Here is a 22,217-nt window from a genome sequence, read left to right as displayed (position 1 = left end):
AGGAAAGCAAATGTACTCTTTAGGGATTTATGTTGGTAAACAATAATAAGGCTGATGTATTTGCAACAATCTTCAGCCAGAAGTACCCAATGGATGATACATCTGTGCCTCCTCCAATGTTTTCCAGCATCACAAATGTCAAATCTTCAGCCAGTTCAATTCACTCCTATTAATATCAACAAACAACTGAAGGCACTGAACGCTGCAAAGGTTATGGGCACTGACAATATTCTGCAGTAATACTGAACACTTGTGCTCCAACTCACCACAACCCCTAAAGCTGTTCGAGCTACAACTGGCATCTACCCACAATGCCGAAAAGTGCTCAGGTATTTCCTGTAAACAAGAAACAGGACAAATCCAACCCGGCCAATTATCGCCCCATCAGTGTACTCTCGATCATCAGAAAAGTGATGGAAAGGGTCTTCAACAGTGTCATCAAATGGCACTTACTTAGCAATAGCTCATGAGTAGTCACTTTGGGTTCAGGCAGGATCAGGGTCACTCAGCTCCTGACCTCATTCCAACTTTGGTTCAAACATGGTCAAAAGAGCTGAACGCCAGAGGTAAGGTGAGAGTGACTGCCCTTGACATCAAGACAGCATTTGATTATGTTATCAAGGAGCCTGAGCAAAACTGGTTTTAGAAGGCTAAAGAGGGAATCTCTCTCTCAACCTTGGTAGAAGTAAAGCCATATTACGGAGTAATAGTGAAGAAAACATATGCAGGAAATCTAAAGTACAGCTAGTTCAGGAAACTACAGAAATTGAGAAGTCTGGAATTAACAAAACAGAGAAAACTAGGAACCAGAACACTTTCTGTTCAGTAAAGTTGCAGCATTGAAAAGGCAGTGGATCAGGAGAGGCCAGAAAGATAACTGCTATAGTGCTAAGGTTTGTGAGATATCAATTGAAGTAATTGTGGACATTGATGGGTGGAACTTAGAATTTGTGTAAGATCCTTTAAGACAAAAGGTGTGAAACCTGAAAGTAAAACCTTGATGGAAGGAGCATAGGGAAAACATAATTCAAAAGATTTGGAAGTCTGACTTTTCCTGAAAGAAATCTGATTCAAAAAAGGTACCAGACTTAACTATGTGCCCCCTCACCAGCTTCAGTACTGCAGTTCTACTGCAGGGAACTCAGGTTAATTGATGGAAGACAAAAAAAAACAAATACACAAGGAAAAATAAAGCTGAGATACTCAGTGAAATAGTGTAAGGCAATAAAAATCATAGTAGTAAGCTCCGAAACAGAAATTCCTTGAGAGAGGAAACACATGGCAGATAAACAAAGGTACACGGAGACAGGAATTGTTATCTCCAATTTAGATTGGTGCAATACTTACCAAATATGTGGTCTACATGAACTATTCATATTGAGTATGCTGTAGCTTCGATTTTTACTATAAAATCGTGCAGTTGAACAATATCAACTAATCCTAATCATGTTTTTCTCTCCATGGCACCGAATGTGTATAGATTCCTCTCTTCAGGTTATTCAGCTTTTCCTCGACTAGGACATTTAGCCAGTATTCAGTAATCCTCTTAATTCTTTATTTCAGGTCTTCTTTCCATAAAACCAGTTATTTTACAGAGAATTAAAATAGACTGCACCATTCATCAGCATAACAAATAATTAATGCTTACAGAATCTGTGGTGAAAACTCCACCAACTGGTACATTTGTGGAAGGACAACCATCAGGAGGCTAGCTCTAAATTGATTTATAGTGCTAAGACTATATTAATTATATAGATGCACACCCTTATGGGGGAGATAGCACCCATTAAAATCATCCCATCTGCAGGGAAATTTCAAAACACTGTAGTTTGCTTTAATGCATATTCCTTAAATCAGAAAAAAAATTACACATGACACATTTGAGATCCTTAGTTTGTAATGTAAAAAGTTACAAATGGAAATGCTTTCTGACAACAAACCAATTCAATAAATAATCTTTAAAAAAAACTTAAGTGAAAGCAATTGTTTTGAAGTATACATATCCTAAAAGTCACTAGGGAGATTGCTAACATCTGCTATTCTCCTCTCATTTAGGGTTATTTACATAATACCCAATCTGGGTATATTGCTACAAGCTCAGTTATAGAGGGTCATTCCAGGAAATGCACACCATTGTTTTCCTGCATTAAACTCTAGTGGCCTGACATTACAGTGTCATGATTCTTTGCAAGGTAGGCAAATTTCAATCAATATCATCTTCATCCACTTCAGAACTGTCCCTTTCATGTTCTTCATATATATCCTTGATCACAAGAATCCGTACAAGCATATTTTCCAAAATGTTGCGGTCCAGGGGGATACTGGAGTACCAAATGGGATCATCAGGGGTATTGGAGTGTTCTGGCTGCAGGTAAAAGAGGTCCGTTCTCTGTTGTAGATTTGGAGGGCTATGGAACAAAAAGTAATCTGTAAAACTAAGCCAAATACAGAACGGATTCAGAAAAAAAAATCATTAAATACTTTCACATTCCCAGTTACAATCAAGATTATAATACACTCTACTGACAAAGAAGTTTGTGTACACAATTGGGAAAATAGGATCAAATGAAAAACCAAAATTTACATGTCTGTGGCAACTTTTAAAATAGAATTGGATGGGAAAGCAAAATGCAGGAACCTGGGAGAATGGGAGCAGAACTAATCGAATGGTTTTCAAACAGCCAGCACTACCCCTAATGCACTGAAACATCATCTTCATAGCTGCATACGCGATTCCAGGAATCTAAATTATTAACACTGTGCCAAACAAGCAATACTTTCAACACCGTTGCTTCAGAGTTCAAATCATAATTGACTAATATTCTTCAGGTCATTATCAACTGCACAATTTTGTCTGATACTTCAGTACAATACAGAGAGATGTTATCTTATTTGACACATCCTCCTTTCACTGGACAGGAATAGAATTTATTTTGTAATCAAGTGCTTGAGCACGTTCCATCATTCAGCGTTATAATGGTTTATCAACAACCCAAGCCTTTGCGCCATCTCTTTTGTACCTTTGGTTAACAAAAATCATTAAGAGAGCATCAATTGCCTTTGTGGAACAAAGTCCCAAATTTTGACAAAGGGTGGCAGAAGTGTTTCCTCATCTCACATCTGAGAAGGTTTTGCTCTAATTTATATAGTCCTAGATGCTCCTACCAGCACAAATAAATTTTTATTTACTGTTTTTTGGTGCTCTTGAATACATTGAAAGCTTCAACCAAATTACCTTTTAATTTTCTAAAGTGGAAGAGGTGGAGGGCTGTTGTAGGTTGCAAAGAGCCATTGATAGGATGTAGAGCTGGGCCAAAAAATGGCAGCTGGAATTTAACCCTGATAAGTGCGAGGTGATTCATTTTGGTAGGACAAATTTGAATGCGGATTACAGAGTCAATGGCAGGGTTCTGAGGAATGTGGAAGTACAATCTTGGAGTTTATATCCACAGATCTCTGAAGGTTGCCACTCAAGTGGATAAAGTCATGAAGGAGGCTTGGAGTATGTTAGCATTTATTAACAGGGGGTTAGAGTTTAAGAGCTGTGGGGTTATGCTGCAACTGTACAGCACCTTGGTGAGACCACATTTGGTATAGTGTGTGCAGTTCTGGTCACCTCACTATAGGAAGGATGTGGAAGCATTGGAGTGAGTGCAGAGGATATGCTGCCTGGTTTGGAGGGTATGTCTTATGAGGAAAGGTTGAGGGAGATAGGGCTTTTCTCGTTAGAGCGGAGGAGGATGAGAGGCGATTTAATAGAGGTTTACAAGATGATGAGGGGGGATAGATAGAATGGACGTTCAGAGACTATTTCCTTGGGCGGATGTAGCTGTTACTAGGGAGCATAACTATAAGGTTCATGATGGGAGATATAGGAGGGATGTCCAAGGTAGGTTCTTTACTCAGAGAGTGGTTGGGGTGTGGAATGGATTGCCTGCTGTGATACTGGAGTTGGACACTTTAGGAATTTTCAAGTGGTTACTGGATAGATGCATGGAGCACACCAGAATGATAGGGAATGGGATGGTTTAATCTTGGTTTCGGACAAAGCTCAGCACAACGTCAAGGGCCTGTACCGTGCTGTACTGTTCTATGTTTAGATTCCCTACTATGAATCCGCTGACCTGTCTTCCGAACTTTCTGCCCAAATCTCTTATGTTCCACTATTATCTTCTCTGTTCTTACATTGAAATGGTTTGTATTGTAGTCCTAATCTGTACTCACTGGAAGTTTAGAAGACTGAGAAGCGACCTTATTGAGACAAAGGATTCTCAGGGGGCTTGACAAGGTAGATGCTGAGAGGACGTTTCCCCTTGTAGGAAAGTCTAGCACCAGAAGACAAAATCTCACAGTAAAGGGCCGTCCATTTAAGACAAAGGTGAAGAGGAATTTCATTTCTCAGAGGGTTGTGAACCTGTGGAATTCATCACCTAGAACTGTAGAGACTGTGTCATTAAGAACATTTAAGGTTGAGATAAACAGTTTTAAATCAGTAAAGATATCAAGGGTTATGGGGACAAGGCAGCAAAGTAGATTTGAGGATTATATTAGATCAGCAATGATCTCATTGAATGGTGGAGCAAGCTCAATTGACCGTATGGCCTACTTCTGCTCCCACGTCTTTTGATCTTAATTGTTCTCTGTCTCTCATCAGTTATTTGTGCAACTTAATTTCCTAGACCAAAACGAGGCAGTGCTGCATTCTTACAACGACAAAGAATTGCAAATGATGGAAATTGTAAATAAAAATAGAAAATGCTGCAGTTCTGACCACATCTGTTGAAAGGTAGAAGTGACTGCTCAAATAATTAATGCTGAGACTTGACAAAAACAACCATGGTGCCCTGAGAAAAAAACTGAAGGGAGAACTTTTTGTTTTCAGTTTAAATAAACTTGCTCGGATAAAAATCAGACAATGCTATCGGGAAGGAACAAAGCAGTGATATTGGAGAAGAGACACTTGTTTCGTCAACACATCCCCACTCCCCTCATCCAAACTTCCAAGCCTCTACTCCTCCTCCCCTCCCCTAGTTCAACAACTCACACACCCCCTTAATTTTCACTCTGGGATCCACACACAATTTGAAGTATTAAAATGCGGTCATATCGGGAAAAAGCAGATTGTATAATGTTAGGTACCATTTACAACTCCTCAGATACTGAAGCAGTTGTGTCCATATGCAGAAAGATCTAAACAACTTTCAGGCTTGGGCTAATAAAGTGGCACTTATGCCATGAGTGCCAACCAATAACCAACGTGCAGCTAATAATTTCTCCTCGACATGCAATGGTATTATCATTGCTGAACGCCTGATCATCAACATCCTGGACATTACTATATCACAGAAATACTGTGGCTACAAGAGCAGTCAGAGGCTGGGAGTTCTGCAATTTATAAGGCACAAGTCAGAAGTGTGATAAAATACCCTCACTTTCTTGGGATGAGTGCAGCTCCAACAACATGGGCAGGCGATGACCTAGTGTTATCACTATTAATCCAGAAACTCAGCTAATGTTCTGGGGACCTGGGTTTGAATCCTGTCATGGTAGATGGTGGAATTTGAATAAAAAAAACTGGAATGAAACCATTATCAATTGTCAGAAAAACCCATCTGGTTCACTAATGTCCTTTTGGGAAGGAAATCTGCCGTCCTTACCTGGTCTGGCCTACATGTGACCCCAGATCCACAGCAATGTAGTTGACTCTCAATGCTCTCAGGCAACTAGGGATGGGCAATAAATCCTGGCCAGCCAGTGACATCCATGTCCCATGAATGAATTTTTAAAAGTTTGATATCATATAGGGCAAAACACCCCATTCAACACTTCAAAAATTGATTCCCTCCACCACTGGCCCACAGTGGCAGCAGTGTGTATGGTGCTTTGCAGAAATTTACCAATCCTCCTTCAACAATATCCACAATCTCCACCACCTAGAAAGACAAGGTCAAGAGATGCATGGGAACACCACCACCTGAAAAGTTTCCCCCCAAACCTACATTCTGACTTAGGAATTATATTGCAGTTCCTGTATCAAAAATCCATCCCTAAAAAGGACAGTGGATGTTCCTACACAAGATGAACTGCAGCAAATTCAAGGAATCAGCTCACCATCACCTTCTCAACGACAATTAGGGATGGGCAACAAATGCTAGCCTTGCCACATTCGATCACAACCAATGATAGAATATTAAAGTCTGCACTAATTTGCTTTAATCTTACCATTTTGAGAGGTAGCACTCAAACATTTTTACAGGACATCTTGATGGATTTGCTGAGTTTTCCTTTTGTTCAAATACAGGATCATCCTCCTCACGTTTTCTCTTTCCTGGTGTAATTTTGTCTGAAAACACAATATAATTTAAATTTGTTGACACTTCTGAAGATGGTTTTATAAAAATGAATCATTTGAAGCAGGTTACCTGTTGCTTCTTACTTTCCCATTCAGATCCAAAGTTTGAGAATTATTGGGATGCATCTTATTATATTCCAAATTTTAAATTGGATTCTTGTGGGCTTCAGTGCTCAATCTAAGAAATCCCACCATGTGTACAAACCTCAATATGGCTACAAATGTGTTTTTTTAAATATGGGTTTCAAACTCATTACCATCATCAAAACTCAAGTACTGCAACATTCAGTGCTCAGAATGTTTTGCTATTGTCATAAGTTTTAATTCTTGATAGATTTAAAATTAACACCAACCATCAGCCAGCTTCCACTTTTACAGGAGCCTATCATTGGGTGGAGAAGCAGCAAGACCCTTTTAATACGCAAGATTGGTGGAATGGCAAATTGCACGGAGGGTGTGGAGAGTCTGCAGAAGGATCTAGATAGGCTGGGCGAATGAGCCAGGAACTGGCAAATGGAATTTAATGTTGGCAAGTGCGAGGTGGTCCACTTTGGTGGGAATAATGGTAGGAAGGATTATTACTTACGTGGCGAAAAACTGCAGCAGGCGACGGTGCAGAGGGACCTCAGGGTCCTTGTGCATGAGTCGCAAAAACCCAGCTTGCAGGTGCAGCAGGTGATCAGGAAGGCGCATGGGATGCTGGCCTTCATAGCGAGGGGGATTGAATATAAAAGTAGGGAGGTCTTGCTGCGGCTGTACAGGGCATTGGTGAGGCCGCAGCTGGAGTACTGTGTGCAGTTTTGGGCGCCGTACTTACGCAAGGATATTTTGGCCTTGGAGGGAGTGCAGAGGAGGTTTACTAGGCTGATGCCGGAGTTGAGGGGGTTGAGCTATGAGGAGAGGCTGAAGAAACTAGGCTTGTACTCGTTAGAGTTTAGAAGAATGAGGGGAGATCTCATTGAGACGTATAAGATGATGAATGGGATGGATAGGATAGAGGTGGAGAGACTCTTCCCGCTCAGAAAGGATAGTAGGACTAGGGGGCACAGCCTCAAGATAAAGGGGGGGCGGTTTAGAACGGAGTTGAGGAAGAACTTCTTCACTCAAAGGGTGGTGAATCTCTGGAATTCTCTGCCCGTTGAAGTGGTGGAGGCTGCCTCGCTAAATATTTTTAAGACACGGGTTGATGGGTTTTTGATAAGAGAGGGGATTAAGGGTTATGGGGAGAGGGTGGGAATGTGGAACTGAGCCACGACAGATCAGCCATGATCTTATTGAATGGCGGGGCAGGCTCGAAGGGCTAGATGGCCTACTCCTGCTCCTATTTCTTATGTTCTTATGTTCTAACTCTCTGCCTGTCACTCCTTGATTTGTTGCCAGACTATAAGCCACAAATATTTGGGATGTTTTGACTCCAGCAAGCTCCATCAGGACATCCTTGGCTTGCTGGTTTCATTTAAATGAGGCATGGTTCGAGAAAGAACTTTGACTCCAGCAGCCCTGTCGTCAGCTCAAAAATTAAAATCAACCCGAATATGTTTTTTATTATGTATAACCTCTGATTGATCTTTACTATTCAGCCCACCAGAGGGCAAATTATTATACAGAAGTTATTTTTTAAATACAGTGAATTTGTGAAACATATAACTGATCTCCATAACACATGGTATAGACCTTGTAGACATCTCAAACATTTCTCTTATGGGACAATGAAAAAATGCACAGAAATAGGTATATGGAACTATAAACAGCTAACAAAAAGAAACATGCATTATACATTGAACAGACAGTGAAGTTTTTCAAGAACATGCAGAAAATCTTTTATTATCCATTCTAAAACCTTACCTTGATTGTCATTTGTACACAATGCAGGTACCTCGTATCGAATGCATACAGTATTGTCAGAGTTTTTATTCCATTGCTTGACAATGTTTCCAAAGGAAAGTCTCAAATGTTGCTCAATGGTCCTTAACCCAAAGTATTTAGTGTTAAAATATAGCAAAGTATTAAGAAGAACAAATGGTGATTGAGGCCCTAGCTGCCTGCTCTTCCACAGATAATCCTCTTCAACACGTGAAAATATTGACCCTAAACAGCAACCAAAAGGAAACAGAAATTACAAATTATGCAATAGGACATATCTGCAGCTAAGATTTTCAAGCTCAATATCTGCAAATCATGCTTGCCCAGTAAACCATGAGATCATTTACTTGGTTTAACAATTTCAACATGCAAAATACCAATTAGATACTTCATTTATCCAAGAATTTTGCTTGTTTGAAGTTGAGAAAGGCTTGGTTAAAGATGTCAGCACGAGATGGGTTGAGGTGGAGCAGAGAAGAATGATGTTATGAAGATGGAAGCAGGTGCTCCTTGTGATGGAAAGATCATGGGATCAGAGTTTGTGAACAGGCTATGAATTTGTGAAGAGGAAAATTTCTCCAACTGCCCTGATGGAATTTGAACTCGTATCGTCAGACCATTATTCCATGTCTCTGGGTCATCAGTCCTATAACATTTGCTCTGCTAAGGAGGACATTTCAGAGCTTGGGGCTGAGGCAACTGAAGATACAGCCAAAAATGGGATGCACAAGGACCAGAATTAGAAGACCACAGAAAGCAGAGTGTCGTGGGATTGGAGATTACAGAAATAGGGAAGGGCAAGGCCAAGGGAAGACTTGAAGGTCAAGAATTTTTAAATCGAGACATTGCTTGACTTGGAACTAATGTAGGTCAGTGAGTACGGGGTTGATAGGTGAGCAGGGCAAGTTAAAACAACGGTAGCAGACCTTTCAATGCCCTCAGGCTGATGGGGGAGGAAAATGTGGAAATCAACCAGGTGTCAGTAAAATCAAGGTCTAGCAGGAAAGGAAGAATGAGTGAGGATTTGTGTAACAGATGAGTTCAGATGGAGCATAGTTGCAGAAATAATATAGGTAGTCTTGATGATGGCATAAATATGAGGTCAGAAGCTCATTGCCAGGTTGATTCTGACAGCAAGATTGTGGACAGACTAATTTAAACTCAGTTTGTCGACAGGGAGAGGATTAGAGTCAGTAGTTATGGAATGGAGTTTGGAGCGAGAATGGAAATTAATGATAACAGAGGCAATGCAAGGATTGAGATATTGGAGAGGGAGAGCTGTGAATTGCCAGACCGCGAGTAATGTCATCAAGGGGCATATGTCAGCAGTCACTCAATTTGAGGACAGCCTCTATTCAGGGTTCAGTCCGTCTTGGGTCTTCACGTGATTGAACAGATTGATTCTTCATCTACATATCTTTGGACACATGGACAGGATGACTGATGAAGTAGTGGGTTCCAGAATGCAGCATTTGATTCCTTTATTTTCCCTCTCTGCTGCCGCTCTGCCTCATCATTATGATTTTGGGACACAAAGTATGATGCTTCTTAATGGACAAAGTTGTCGCCATTTAGAAAAACTGGTAGCAACTTTCTCCCCATCATAGAATCTCTACAAAGATTAAAATCAATTCTGCTCTGCTTCTAGAATGTTGGCTTCTGGAATGTTAGCCATTTGAGAATTGATAGAAACAGACCTGCTGTGGGAAACGGCTATCTGGATACAATATTTAGTCTGAAGTTGATTTTGTAGACATTTTGTCTGAATACTTGGGAAGCTGGCTTTGAGAGCCCTTCCATTGAATCTGAAGGATGCAGCAGAAGCATTGCTGATGGAATTTCTCAAGTGCTCTTATTCTTTGTTGGTAGACAGTCTAGGTCTCAGTGCAGTAGAGGATCCCAGTGATGACAACCGCTCTGTACACAAGATTGTGGAGGTCTTTGGTGTCAAACACTTGCTACCATAGTTCGTAAAAGGCTGAATTGGCATAGCTGAACTTCTAGTCAATGATGACCTGAAGAAAAAGATGGTTGCAGACATATGGAAAATGCTCAACATATGCCGAGCCTCTCTTTCAACATATGGAAGTTGGAACATTTTGATGACGAAGGAAGGGTTGATATAAGAGTTTTGTTTTGGCATCATTCCAAGTTTTTTGGATGTGGAATTGAAGAGATCAAGTGTGGCTTACAAGCTGTATCGTGGTCAGTTTAAGTTCTTCATGGGGCAAGGGAGGTTAAAAGGTTTTCCATTTAGGCAGCATTTAATACCAGGGAGCAGTTGACCTCTGTCCACTGTCAGGTAGATTGTACATAGATAAGGAACAGGAGGGGGCCCCAGATGGCAACAGTATACGAAGGCATAAAAAGGTGGAGATGCTCTGGCTACAACTGGATAAACACAAATGGAACAAAGTGACAGCATTGAGTTGGAGAGAAGCGTTGAAAGGGAATTGTGCAGTCAACCAGTGTCAAAGGCTGCATCAATGCATTGGTCACAAAAGATGTTATTTCCAATTTTGATCAGAGCAATGACAGGGTGAAATCTAATTGTTAAGGCTCAAACTTGGAAGTTGTGGAAAAGGTGGGCATGACTCCAGGAAATAAAAACATACTAAGGAATTTTGAAAGGAGAGATAGGACAATAGCTTACTGTGACAGAGGGTTTGAAAGCAGGTTTTTGAGAAGCAGGTGATGGAGGTGGTTTTGAAAGGTAGGGGGGAATAGCATCAGAGGAGAGATATTCCCTTACAATGTTAGCCAGCTTGGTAGTTATGAAGAGAAGTTATATTGTCAGTATGGAATGGGAAGACAGAGAGAGGAGAGAAACAAGAGTACTCAGCTCTGTCTAACGCACAATGTTCAGAATGGTGCAAACATTTCAAGTCAGGATGACTTTGAGGTCTGATGATAGCTCTGTTCTCTCTACACAGATGCTACCAGACTTCCACCATTTTCTGTTGCAAATAATGCACATGTTTTATCCACTTTCAAAAGTATATAGATTTTTCTAAATCTTTCCATGTACCTACACAAGAAAATTAATGTACATGTTAAGTAAAAAAATGTAATACATTTATTTAGGAAAATCACAGAGAAATATATGCAAACATTATTTAGTTTCTTACCGTTTGGTAAAATACTTGGTCGCCAGCTTCTCAAGATTGTGTTAAATGCTGCATTAAAGATGTGGTAGCAGGGGTCATTAAATATGTCATCGTTCCTATTATTTTCATATAGATACTGTGGAAGGAAAAACAAGACTGTAATAATCCTGCAAGCAATAAATCAGAATGTCAAAGATTGATTTTACTTCATGGTTCCATCAATGAAACAAGAATGATGGTGTTCATTCAGGTCTTTGTTCTGTAATGAAACAGATCTCAAATGAGACTTTTGGTACTGCGTATCATGACAACATGAACATAGGAATGTAGTTCAGTCATATTTAAACCGTCATGGAAAATAGTCTGACCGTTCAATACATACTAGAGACACAAATAGATTCTTGAAGTAAATCAGAATCAAAAGCAAAATTCTTCCCATTAATCTGGTAAAAGTATAACCAAAAGGCTGACCATTTCCAGAATTGTTTCCAGTTTGTTGATCATGATCTAAACAAGAATGATAGCTCTTCAGAACTTGTACCAGGAATACATCTTAGGGACAGCTTTTGTAAATGATTGCAACTTCCCTGGGATTGATTCCAAGAAACTGTGTTTGAGTTCTTAAACATTCCATTTTACAAATTATCTCAGGGAAACAGGCATGTTTCTGGAAAGCAAAATAATAACCTCTTCAGTGATAAAGATTTTTTTAAGTACTTGCATTAAGGTTTTGTACCACACCATTCTTCAAACTAGAGCTATTTAAGTACACAGCCAGCGAATGATGAAAACATTTATCACAAAAGCAGGTGCAAGTTGAAGTGCAAACAAGAAATATGCTTCAAATTCCATTAACATAGATATTATCTTAGAAACTAGTTACTTTATAACACAGGAATATGTCATATGCTAAATTCAAATTATTCAAAAGCTTCTAGTCAAATTATTGAGAAATAATTGAGGGTGACACGGTAGCAGTGGTTGATACTGCTGCTTCACAGCGCCAGGGACCTAGGGTTCAATTCCTATCTTGGGTCACTGTCTGTATGGAGTTTGCACATTCTCCCCGTGTCTGTGTAGGTTTCCTCCCACAATCTGAAAGACATGCTGGTTAGGTGCATTGACCTGAACTGGCACCGGAGTTTGGCGACTAGGGTAATTTCATAGTAACTTCATTGCAATGTTAATGTAAGCCTTACTTGTGACTAACAAATAAATAAACAAACAAATTTTATTTCCGTAAATTACAGCAATGGTAAAAGAAAGGGATACACTTACAGCTCTGAGAACATTCAATGGTATTTTTACTAGAATTAGCACAACATTTACACAACCAGCTAACAATTTCCCTCCTTGGGAAGGGACAAAGTAAAGGTGTAGATGCAAGTGGACCTCAAGATGACACACTTAGATCAAAACAAAATTGATGCATTGTGGTAGACTGGGTATTCCAATACATTAGCCCAGCAGGTCAACAGGATTTTAATTACTATTGATAACTGGCTGGCCAGCATGGATCACTGACAAGGAAAAGTGCTTATAATTAGGTACTGGAATTCTTTTCCATGCAATTAATATTTTGGCCTTGGAGGGAGTGCAGAGGAGGTTTACTAGGCTGATACCGGAGTTGAGGGGGTTGAGCTATGAGGAGAGGCTGAATAAACTGGGCTTGTACTCGTTAGAGTTTAGAAGAATGAGGGGAGATCTCATTGAGATGTATAAGATGATGAATGGGATGGATAGGATAGAGGTGGAGAGACTCTTCCCGCTCAAAAAAGACAGTAGGACTAGGGGGCACAGCCTCAAGATAAAAGGGGGGCGGTTTAGAACAGAGTTGAGGAGGAACTTCTTCACTCAAATGGTGGTGAATCTCTGGAATTCTCTGCCCGTTGAAGTGGTGGAGGCTGCCTCGCTAAATATTTTTAAGACGCGGGTTGATGGGTTTTTGATAAGAGAGGGGATTAAGGGTTATGGGGAGAAAGCGGGAAAGTGGAACTGAGCAGCGACAGATCAGCCATGATCTTATTGAATGGCGGGGCAGGCTCGAAGGGCTAGATGGCCTACTCCTGCTCCTATTTCTTATGTTCTTATGTTCAATTTTATATAACTGTAAAAGTCAATGCTCCAGCAGGGTAGTCTTAGCTGGGCTAGCAGTGGGAAGCTTGCCAGCACTTTGTGTTTAGTTGATTAAACCTCAGGTGAACACTGGGGAAAATTCTTTGGGCTTAAACAAATTGTACACTCCATTTAACATGGATCTTGCAGTTTATGATTTTAAGCATGATGATGGTGTCTTATAAAATGAAAGGTAGGTCCCCAAAAAAAAGTAAAAGGTAATTTTTAACTTAAAACTAACAGCTGCTATTAGAATTGCCACTGAGAATTAACATTACAGTGACAGGAAGCATTTTCCCCTAAACGGGCATTAAAAAAACAAAAAAAAACTTGCATTTATATAGTGGCTTTCACAATTACTAGGAGCCTCAAAGTGCTTTCATTCACTGAAGTACTTAAGTCATACCTCTCCTCTTTCCCTGCCAGATGAACATATATTGGCCCACGCTCAGTGAATCTTGTCCCATGTCGGAAAGCTACATGTTCAACCTATCAAGTTTCATGTTGATCACTGCAGTCTTGTGGGTACTGTTGACCAAGTTATCAATCATTCCTACGTATGTGGTCCTGATGGTTCCAGCTTGTCGATCCAGGAGCTGGCACCTTCTTTCTTTTTGCTGTTTGTCTGGTGCAATGAATTCAATCCACTTGTGGGGCAGAGACTTGAAGTTCCATGCCCCCATCAGATGGATCCTGCACCTCACATGTCAGGGTTCTGCACATCGCATATCTGGAATCAAGTATTCATCTAAGGCTTTAGTCTGGGGTTGGAGTGACCCGACGTCTGTGCATCACCATATAAAGGCACAGTGAAGGATTTGTTGATGGAGGGGCCTGTGCACTGGTAAGGAGAATGTTACATGTTTGTCTCTCCTTTTTGTGTCGCTGCCAGTCAGCAGTATAGACTGAAAACAAGAAGCAAACTAGAACATAAAAAGAGAGAAGTACACTACCTTATGAGCCACATACACTAGGTACAACACCAGAGGCTAAAACTGCAAACATTACTCCAAGTGTGGCCTCATCAATGCCTAGTATAATTGTATTAAGATATTGTTATCCTTGTACTCCACTACCTTTGTAACAAAATCAAACATACAATTTGCTTTCCTAATTGTACTTGCATGCTAACTTTCTGTGATTCATGTATCCAGATCCCTCTCAATGCAAATATTTTCAAGACTATCACTTTGCAAAAAAAATCCTGCTTTTAATTTTTCCCGCCAAAGTGGAAAACTTCACACATCACTACATTGTGTTCCACCTGCCATGTTTTTGCCCACTCACCAAACCTTCCTACGTCTCTCTTCAGTCTATTTGCATCTTCCTCACTGCATACTTTTCTATCATATGCAAACTTGCATATCACAGTCAAAGAGGTTTTCAGCACAGGAAAAGGTACTTCGGCCTATTACATCTGTCCTGATCAAAGATAAACCACTTAACTATTCTAATTCCATTTTCCAAAGCCCATTGCCTTGTATGCAATGGCATTGCAATTGCACATCTAAATACTTTTTTAAATGTTATGAGGGTCTCTGCCTCCACCATCCTTTGGCAGTGAGTTCCAGACTCCCACCACCCTTTCGGTGAAAGTCTTTCCTTACATCCCCTCGAAACCTACTGCCCCTTACCTTAAATCTATATCCCCTGGTCATTAATCCCTTCACCAAGGGGAAATGTTTCTTCCTGTCTATTCTATCTATGCCCCTCATGACTTTATGTATTTCAATCACGTCCTCCTCAGTCTCCTTTGCTCCAAGGTAAATAGGCCCAGTCTATTCAATCTCATTTCACAACTAAAACTCTGCAACTGAGGCAACATCCTGGTAAATCTCTCCCACGCCCTTTCCAATGTTATCACATCCTTCCTTTACATTGGATTCTTGAACTGCACTCAATACTCTTAACTGTGGCATAACCAACTTTTAATATAATTCCAGCAAAGCCTGCCTGCTCTTAAACTCTGTCTCAATTAATAAAGGCAAGTATACCACATGACTTCTTAAGCCACTTTATCCCACTTGTCCTGCTACCTTAAGGGACCGATTTACAGGCAAAGCAAGGTACTGCTGATTCTCGGTGCTTCCTAGGGTCATTATCATGCATTCCCTTGCCTTGTTTGCCCTGCCCAAGTGCATCACCTCACACTTATCCAGATTGAATTCCATTTGCCACTGAGTAGCCCATCTATATCCTCTTGTTGTCTAAGGTTATACCACCCCACCAGTTTTTATATCTGCGAACTTACTGATCAACTTCCTGCATTCAAGTCTAAATAATTTAAAGAAACCACAAACAACAAGGGCCTCAACACTGATCCCTAAGTGACCCCCCCCCGCACACAGCATTCCAGTCAAAAAACAGCCCTCGACCATTACACTCTACATCCTAAGACTCAGCCAATTCTGGATCCGAATTTTCCAAACGTCCATGGATCCCATGGGTCTTACCATCGTTCTCAGTCTCCCAAAATCATTTAGATTGTAAGTAGCTGAGGTCGAAATACTAATCCTTGCAGCACCCCTGTTAGGTACAACCTGCCAAACCTGAAAATTTACCATTTATTCCACTTCTGTTTCCAGTCCATGAACCAATCCTCAATCCATGCTAATTTATTACCCCCAATCTTATGAGTCCTAATGTTATAACCTTTTATGTAGTATCTTACTGAATACCTTTTGGAAATCCAAATATACTGTACTGGTTTCCCATTTATCCATGCTATTAGTCACACCCTTTCTCAGGGTAGAATGAAATAAGAGATGGCAGAATAAAATTCTAACTGCTCCAAACGAGGAATGACAGCTATGTATTTTGCAGTACTACAATAGTTCTCATAAAATGCAAAAGTTCCAATTGATCCTGAAAACTTAGATCATATGAATGTTGGTTGGGAGACAGGAAGTAATGCATTGGATAAAAGGTACATTTTCAGGCTAAAAGAAAATATCTACTGTAGGGATCAATCCTGGGGCACAACTTTTCATTTTATAAATAAAGGTCTAGATTTGAGAATAGAGACATACAACAAACCTGCAAATTATACTAAATTGAGGGATATGGTGAACTATGACGAACAGAAAATTATGAAACACATTAACAGATGAAGTAAGCGGATTGCAAATTGAGTTTACAATAAAACAAGACACAAGAATTGCAGAAGGGAGCATAATCCAATGAAAAACATCACTGGTTGCAAAGGGGCATAGATAGTAGTAGACTAATATGAACTCGGCAAAATCAAAAAAAGTATGTAAATTAAAAATAAGGAAGTAAAACTACAGTTGGAGTGAGTTGGACAGATCTCACTTAGAACACTATCTTCAATTTGGAGTGGTCTACCTTCTTGGCATTGGAACAAGCAGATTGCTGATTCAGTTCAGTACATGATATGATGGAACTTAGCTACAGTGAAAGACTGGGTAAATTCTGGTTATATTTTATGAGGCTAAAATCTCAGTTGGTTGAGGCACTTGGTGGTGGTGGTGGTGGTGGGGGGGGGGGGGGGGGGGGGGGGGCAGTATCATCAACGGAATGGATTGCATAATGACTTGTTTTGCATCGGTATAATAATCCCGCAGCAAAGGGAGATGACATTAGAATTAGAATCAGCTTGGTTAAAATGTTTTTATATCAAGGGCTGAGGAATGTGGAAAGCACTCATCAAGAAGGCCATGAATGAAATATTAATTTAAATATAACATGGATATCTATTAAGAAGCAAAGATTTGGCAAACCAGCAAGGAATTGGCAGCAAAATAGATGACAGCAAAAATATCCTGCTCCTCCTACCAGCATGTTTGCTGTCATGGTATGTCATGCTTGTCTATCTTGTGCAATCCTCGCATATCAATGATAGCTCGATTTCAACTGCTCTTTAATGCTCATCATCCAACAATACCTAGGCTGACCTCTTGTATTGCTGCCCTCCACTTTTCTCTCTAGAAGCAATCTCTGTAGCTTTTCAGTTCTGATCAAATAGCTGAATTACTGACATTTCGTTCTCAAATATCAATTTGTGAGTTCTTTTCGTTCTTTCACAAAAATACAAGTTAATGAAGCAGTAAACCAGGCTCCAAGTTCCCTCTATTCAGATGTATACAAGCAAAAGAGAATTCCTCTAATGGAGTGAAGCTCTTACATTTAAGGAGTTATCAAGCTGCACTATATCCAGTTGAAAAACTGCAATTCAAACAAATGCTGACATGATAAAACCAACTGAAATGATACATTTGGAACAGAGGATATATGGATTAAAAAAACTAAATATATTTTCTACTCAAACAGTAAATACCAAACAGAACATAGTGATAAAACAAATACAATGTGAAGGAATTTATGTAGAAGATGATTTCTGGTATTTAACAAACCTGTTGGATTCCAAGACATAGATAATACAGGCTATCAGGCGCATAACGTTCTCCATTTGGTCTTCGAACTTCCTTGACAAACTCAGCCAATCCACAGTCAAGTTCTGCAGCAGTATATGACAAAAGTTCCTCTTTAAAGTGTGCAGGCTTTGCTAATACTAAAAGAAAAGTGGAAAAAATGTAATTTCAGTTTCATGTTTTTGACTATTCCAGTGCTCACTGGCTAGCCTCCCATCCTCCACCATGCATAAACTAAAGCTAACTTAAAACACTGCTATCCATATCCTAGCTCACTCCAAGATCTTCATACACCAGTGCAGGATAGCAGCAGGCAATTTGACCCATTGAATCTAGCAGTCCTTTCGAATAATAAAAATCCAGTTATTCCCACTCTGACATTTTCGCCATATTCTTGCGAATTGTTCTTCTTGGAAGCATTTATCCTATTCTCTCTTGAAAGCTTATGTCCCTGCCACAAACATTACTCCGATGCAGTTACTCTAACCCTTTCCAATCCCACTCTCAGGCTAAACTAAATTAGACCAGTCATAATATTGGTGTTTTTGACAATAGGCTAATAGTGTGGCGTAAAACTCTCAAAGATTTGCATTTCTATGACATTGCCTGTTCGCAAATCAGCTACATTAATTCACCCAAGCCCCATAAATTGCATTTTGCCCAAAACTGCCAAACATATGCTGTTTTCCACCAAAATTCCATTTGTCTATCATGCTGGAATGAGAATGTCGGAAGACAAAAAGTCTGGAAATTAGTGGCCGTAGACAAAAAGGTCTGAAATTTTTTTTGTGACAAGGAATCATCTAATCAAGAATCATAATTTGTAATGAATGCATTACACCACTTCAAATAGGTGAAATTATTAGCCTTCAAGGAGATGGAAACATTAGTTTTCCCTTTGCTAACCTTCTATTACTGTCAAGGCTATGGATCAATGCATTTGCATCAAATTACTAAATTGACCTCAGTATTTCAGCATTCAGCGCAGTTAGTGCACATCATACAGGATGAAATCCATACTAACAACAGAACATGACTATTCTGGATAATGTTCACGAGAAGTGAAGCAAAGGACTGTGGCAATAATTTGCAAACTATTTTCCAATGTGACTTCATTTTAACTCTCCACCAAGGGCAATTAGGGATGAGGAACAAAACGTTGGTGTTCCCAGACATAACTTCATCCAATAAGCGAATATATAAAAACAACTGAAAATTAATATGACCCTAAACGCCAGAAACAATATAACAGCAATAAGGCAGCACAGTAACATTCAGTATATAATTAAAGTTTAGGTATCTAAGACTATTATATACATTTGAAAGTTTGCATTTTTAAAACAGATAGTGCCTCAAAACAATCTCGGGACCAATACTATGCCGGGTGGGATCATGGATCCCTTGGAATGTGGGAATAGACTGGTGCTTGAGGTGGAGGGAATAACTAGTCAGGTGCCATGCTAACACTATACCTGGCTGAATTGTGCGGGTAAGTTTTTTTTTAATTTTACTTAATTAAAATTGATGCATGGCACATTCTAAAAATGTCCAGTTTTTAGACAACCAGAGTTGAGGCATTCTACTGTTAATTCATTTAGGTTTCAGCCAAGTTCTCCATATTCCCTGGTGACAGAAGACTCAGTGAAGCCCTGCTTTCCCCCACACATTTATAATCAGCCCCTCTCCCCCCAACACAGACGCTCTCACACTTATCCCTCTTCAAAAAACTTTGGCCCACCCCCATACACTCACTCTGCAGATCTTTTTCCAAACCCTACCCAACCTTTCAACATAATAATAAAAGCAAAATACTGCAGATGCTGGAATCTAAAACAAAAACAGAGAAAGGTGGAAAAACTCAGCAGATCTGGCAGCAGGAAGAGAAAACAGCCTTTCAGTAACACCAAGTTGCCCTGAAACTTAACAGGCACATTCATGTTGAGGCTGCAACTAAAAGTTGGTGCCAATTCACTATAATCAGCTGAGACTAGGGAGCCCATTGCTCTGTTATTGCATTGTTGCATAATAATATTGCATAGTTTGTTGAATTGTGTCAAAGCATGTCTCTTAAATGTCAATTTTATCCTATTTTGCAAAGCATTTGGATCTGACTCAATGACAACTCAAACCGTACTCATCTAAATTAACAGCTCGGTAAGTTGTCAAAATACTAATTAAATAATGCTGTTCTGAGTTTATTTAAGTGCATTGGTTAATGGCTAACACTTGACAGCAGCATGCTTGAGTTTCAATATGATGATGCATTGTTTAAGAAAGATTCTTGCATGTTGAGCTTTTTTATTGCAATAGACAAGTATTGTAACATTGCATTTTATAGCTGATTACATTATATCTCACTGAAAGCTTAAATACTTGAAAGCTTAAATCAGAAATTTGTATTTGTATTGGCAACATGTCACTAACCAAATTCCAGAGAATTCATATACTGAAAAATGATCAAGATGGTGCTAAAATTGAATTTGAAAAAAGTTGAATTACAAAACATAAATTAACTTCTGTATGTAAAAATTCAATTTACCATTCCATAAGATCATAAAAGATAGGAGCAGAATTAGGCCACTTGGCCCATCGAGTCTGCTCCGCCATTCAATCATGGCTGATATTTTTCTTACCCCCATAGCTCCTGATCCCCTTATTAATCAAGAAACTATCTCACAGCTTTAAAGCAGAGTATACACATAGAAATTCATATCAGTCCAGCTTCACAGCTATAGCAGTAGTGATAGGAAAATCATCAGAATGAATTAATTTTTATAAATAATTTTACTTACAATGACCATAACCACCGAAAGATGGCTAGTTATGATGTAGGAATGATTTCCCATTCCTGTTTAATTGTAGCTACAGTGAATATACAGATCAATCACTGCAATATTTGTAAAGTGTAAATATACACATTAGAACTTGGTTTCCAAAACATTAGCTTTTATCTTTGCATTCTCTTGACCCACCCCCACCTTCCCAATTTGATTATTTTCCTTTTCTTTGATTTGTTTGCATTGCTTTGTTCTCTTACTATTGTTTTTCATTGCTTCTTTAATTTCTTGGGTTGTTTCTTATTTAGTATTCATGTTTTTCAGTATCCTTTTCTCTCTCTCACTTTCCTACCAGGCTATCAGTTTGTAAACTGAGATGTAGCTCATCTATCATGCTCACTCAAAATCTGCAACCGAAGATTATGAAGGTGTGAAATATTTGACCAAAAGAGATGCAACTTACAAGCAGAGTTATATCCATCCATTTCGACGGTATCCTCACTTTTTGTTTTCTTGGTTACAATCCAATGCTTCCATGCATTTATACCATAAATGTAACTTAGTGTAAAACCAATCTCAGGAGTGACAAGGCTACCATCTTGAGAATGACTATCAGAAAGTGCCTTCTGCTTTGCACCCTATGAAAGTAGAACTTATCAGTGACATTACAGAAAATAATTTGGGGTTATAGGGCAAGATTCATCACACACAGAATACTGATCTAATAAATGTCTGAGTTAGCTCTAGCCAGTAAATGCACAAATGACAGTTTACAAAGCATAGATCACCCTACAAAAATCTGCAATTTATTAATTAATGTGAAAGTAACAAGAACATTCCACCTTCTTAACAGTGCAGGATACTAGACACAATAAAATAATGAGGTAAAGACGACGCAGAGACAAAGAAAATCTGGATATACTGACAGTAATACATTTAGCTAACTGAGGCAAAGTTTCCTTGAACTATATATAGGAAATTAAAATTGCACTTTTAACTATAATCTTAAAAAGAAGATTGTGAAGTTAAACTTTCATGTTAAATTATAAAACATGAAAAGCTTTGACTAGTATGAAGAAAACATCCCCATACCTTTCGTCTAGATTGTGGTCTAGGCTGTTCTTCATATTCTTCTCCAAATACTGGAGGTAACAGATATTCACTCTCAGTATCCAACTCTTCTGCAGCTGTTAAAATACAAATCCCTCTGAGTGTACATAATGGATCTTACCAGAAAAAATACTGTGGACAACTCCAATCTTATGGCACAAAAATCATTTGGACACATGCCCTTTATGAATTTTGCCCCAGTGCTGTTTTAGCCAGATGGCTGTCTCTATATTTATATTTTAATGTCTAGAAATCAAATGCGTTTCCATGCACATCAGCAATTAAGCATCTTTTAACTGTTAATGAAAAATAATTTGAGGATCCAGATGAACATTTCTCATATCTTCTTGGGCTTGAATTTCATGCTGTCCTGCCAGTGGTGTTTCAGACAGGGAAAGGGCAGAGTATCATGATGAAGAATGACATTCCCTTCATGTTCCCGCTTGCCCCTACCTCACAACAATCCTACACTGGAGTGTAATGTTAAAATTGTACATTGTGT

General features: G+C 39.3%; 1 protein-coding gene across 5 annotated transcripts in view; it reads right to left on the bottom strand.

The window, feature by feature from the left end:
* Nucleotides 1-1,879: 1,879 nt before the first annotated feature.
* The window catches only part of zmym2 (zinc finger, MYM-type 2), a 109,494-nt gene continuing 89,156 nt past the window's right edge, over nucleotides 1,880-22,217 (bottom strand). For all 5 annotated transcript variants that reach the window (XM_080197307.1, XM_080197312.1, XM_080197309.1 and 2 more), the window contains 7 exons: nucleotides 21,698-21,792; nucleotides 21,069-21,243; nucleotides 17,811-17,968; nucleotides 11,344-11,458; nucleotides 8,198-8,440; nucleotides 6,223-6,343; nucleotides 1,880-2,408 (listed from right to left, as the gene is read on the bottom strand). In XM_080197307.1, the coding sequence (XP_080053433.1) occupies nucleotides 2,204-2,408; nucleotides 6,223-6,343; nucleotides 8,198-8,440; nucleotides 11,344-11,458; nucleotides 17,811-17,968; nucleotides 21,069-21,243; nucleotides 21,698-21,792 (1,112 nt within the window). In that variant the 3' untranslated portion in view covers nucleotides 1,880-2,203. The remainder of the gene's footprint in view (nucleotides 2,409-6,222; nucleotides 6,344-8,197; nucleotides 8,441-11,343; nucleotides 11,459-17,810; nucleotides 17,969-21,068; nucleotides 21,244-21,697; nucleotides 21,793-22,217) is intronic.

Source organism: Carcharhinus amblyrhynchos, chromosome 10 (assembly GCF_965287045.1).
Source record: "Carcharhinus amblyrhynchos chromosome 10, sCarAmb.v2.hapA, whole genome shotgun sequence".
NCBI lineage: Eukaryota > Metazoa > Chordata > Chondrichthyes > Carcharhiniformes > Carcharhinidae > Carcharhinus > Carcharhinus amblyrhynchos.
The sequence above is the reverse complement of the archived record's forward strand: the minus strand, read 5'-3'. Positions and strand labels throughout refer to the sequence as shown.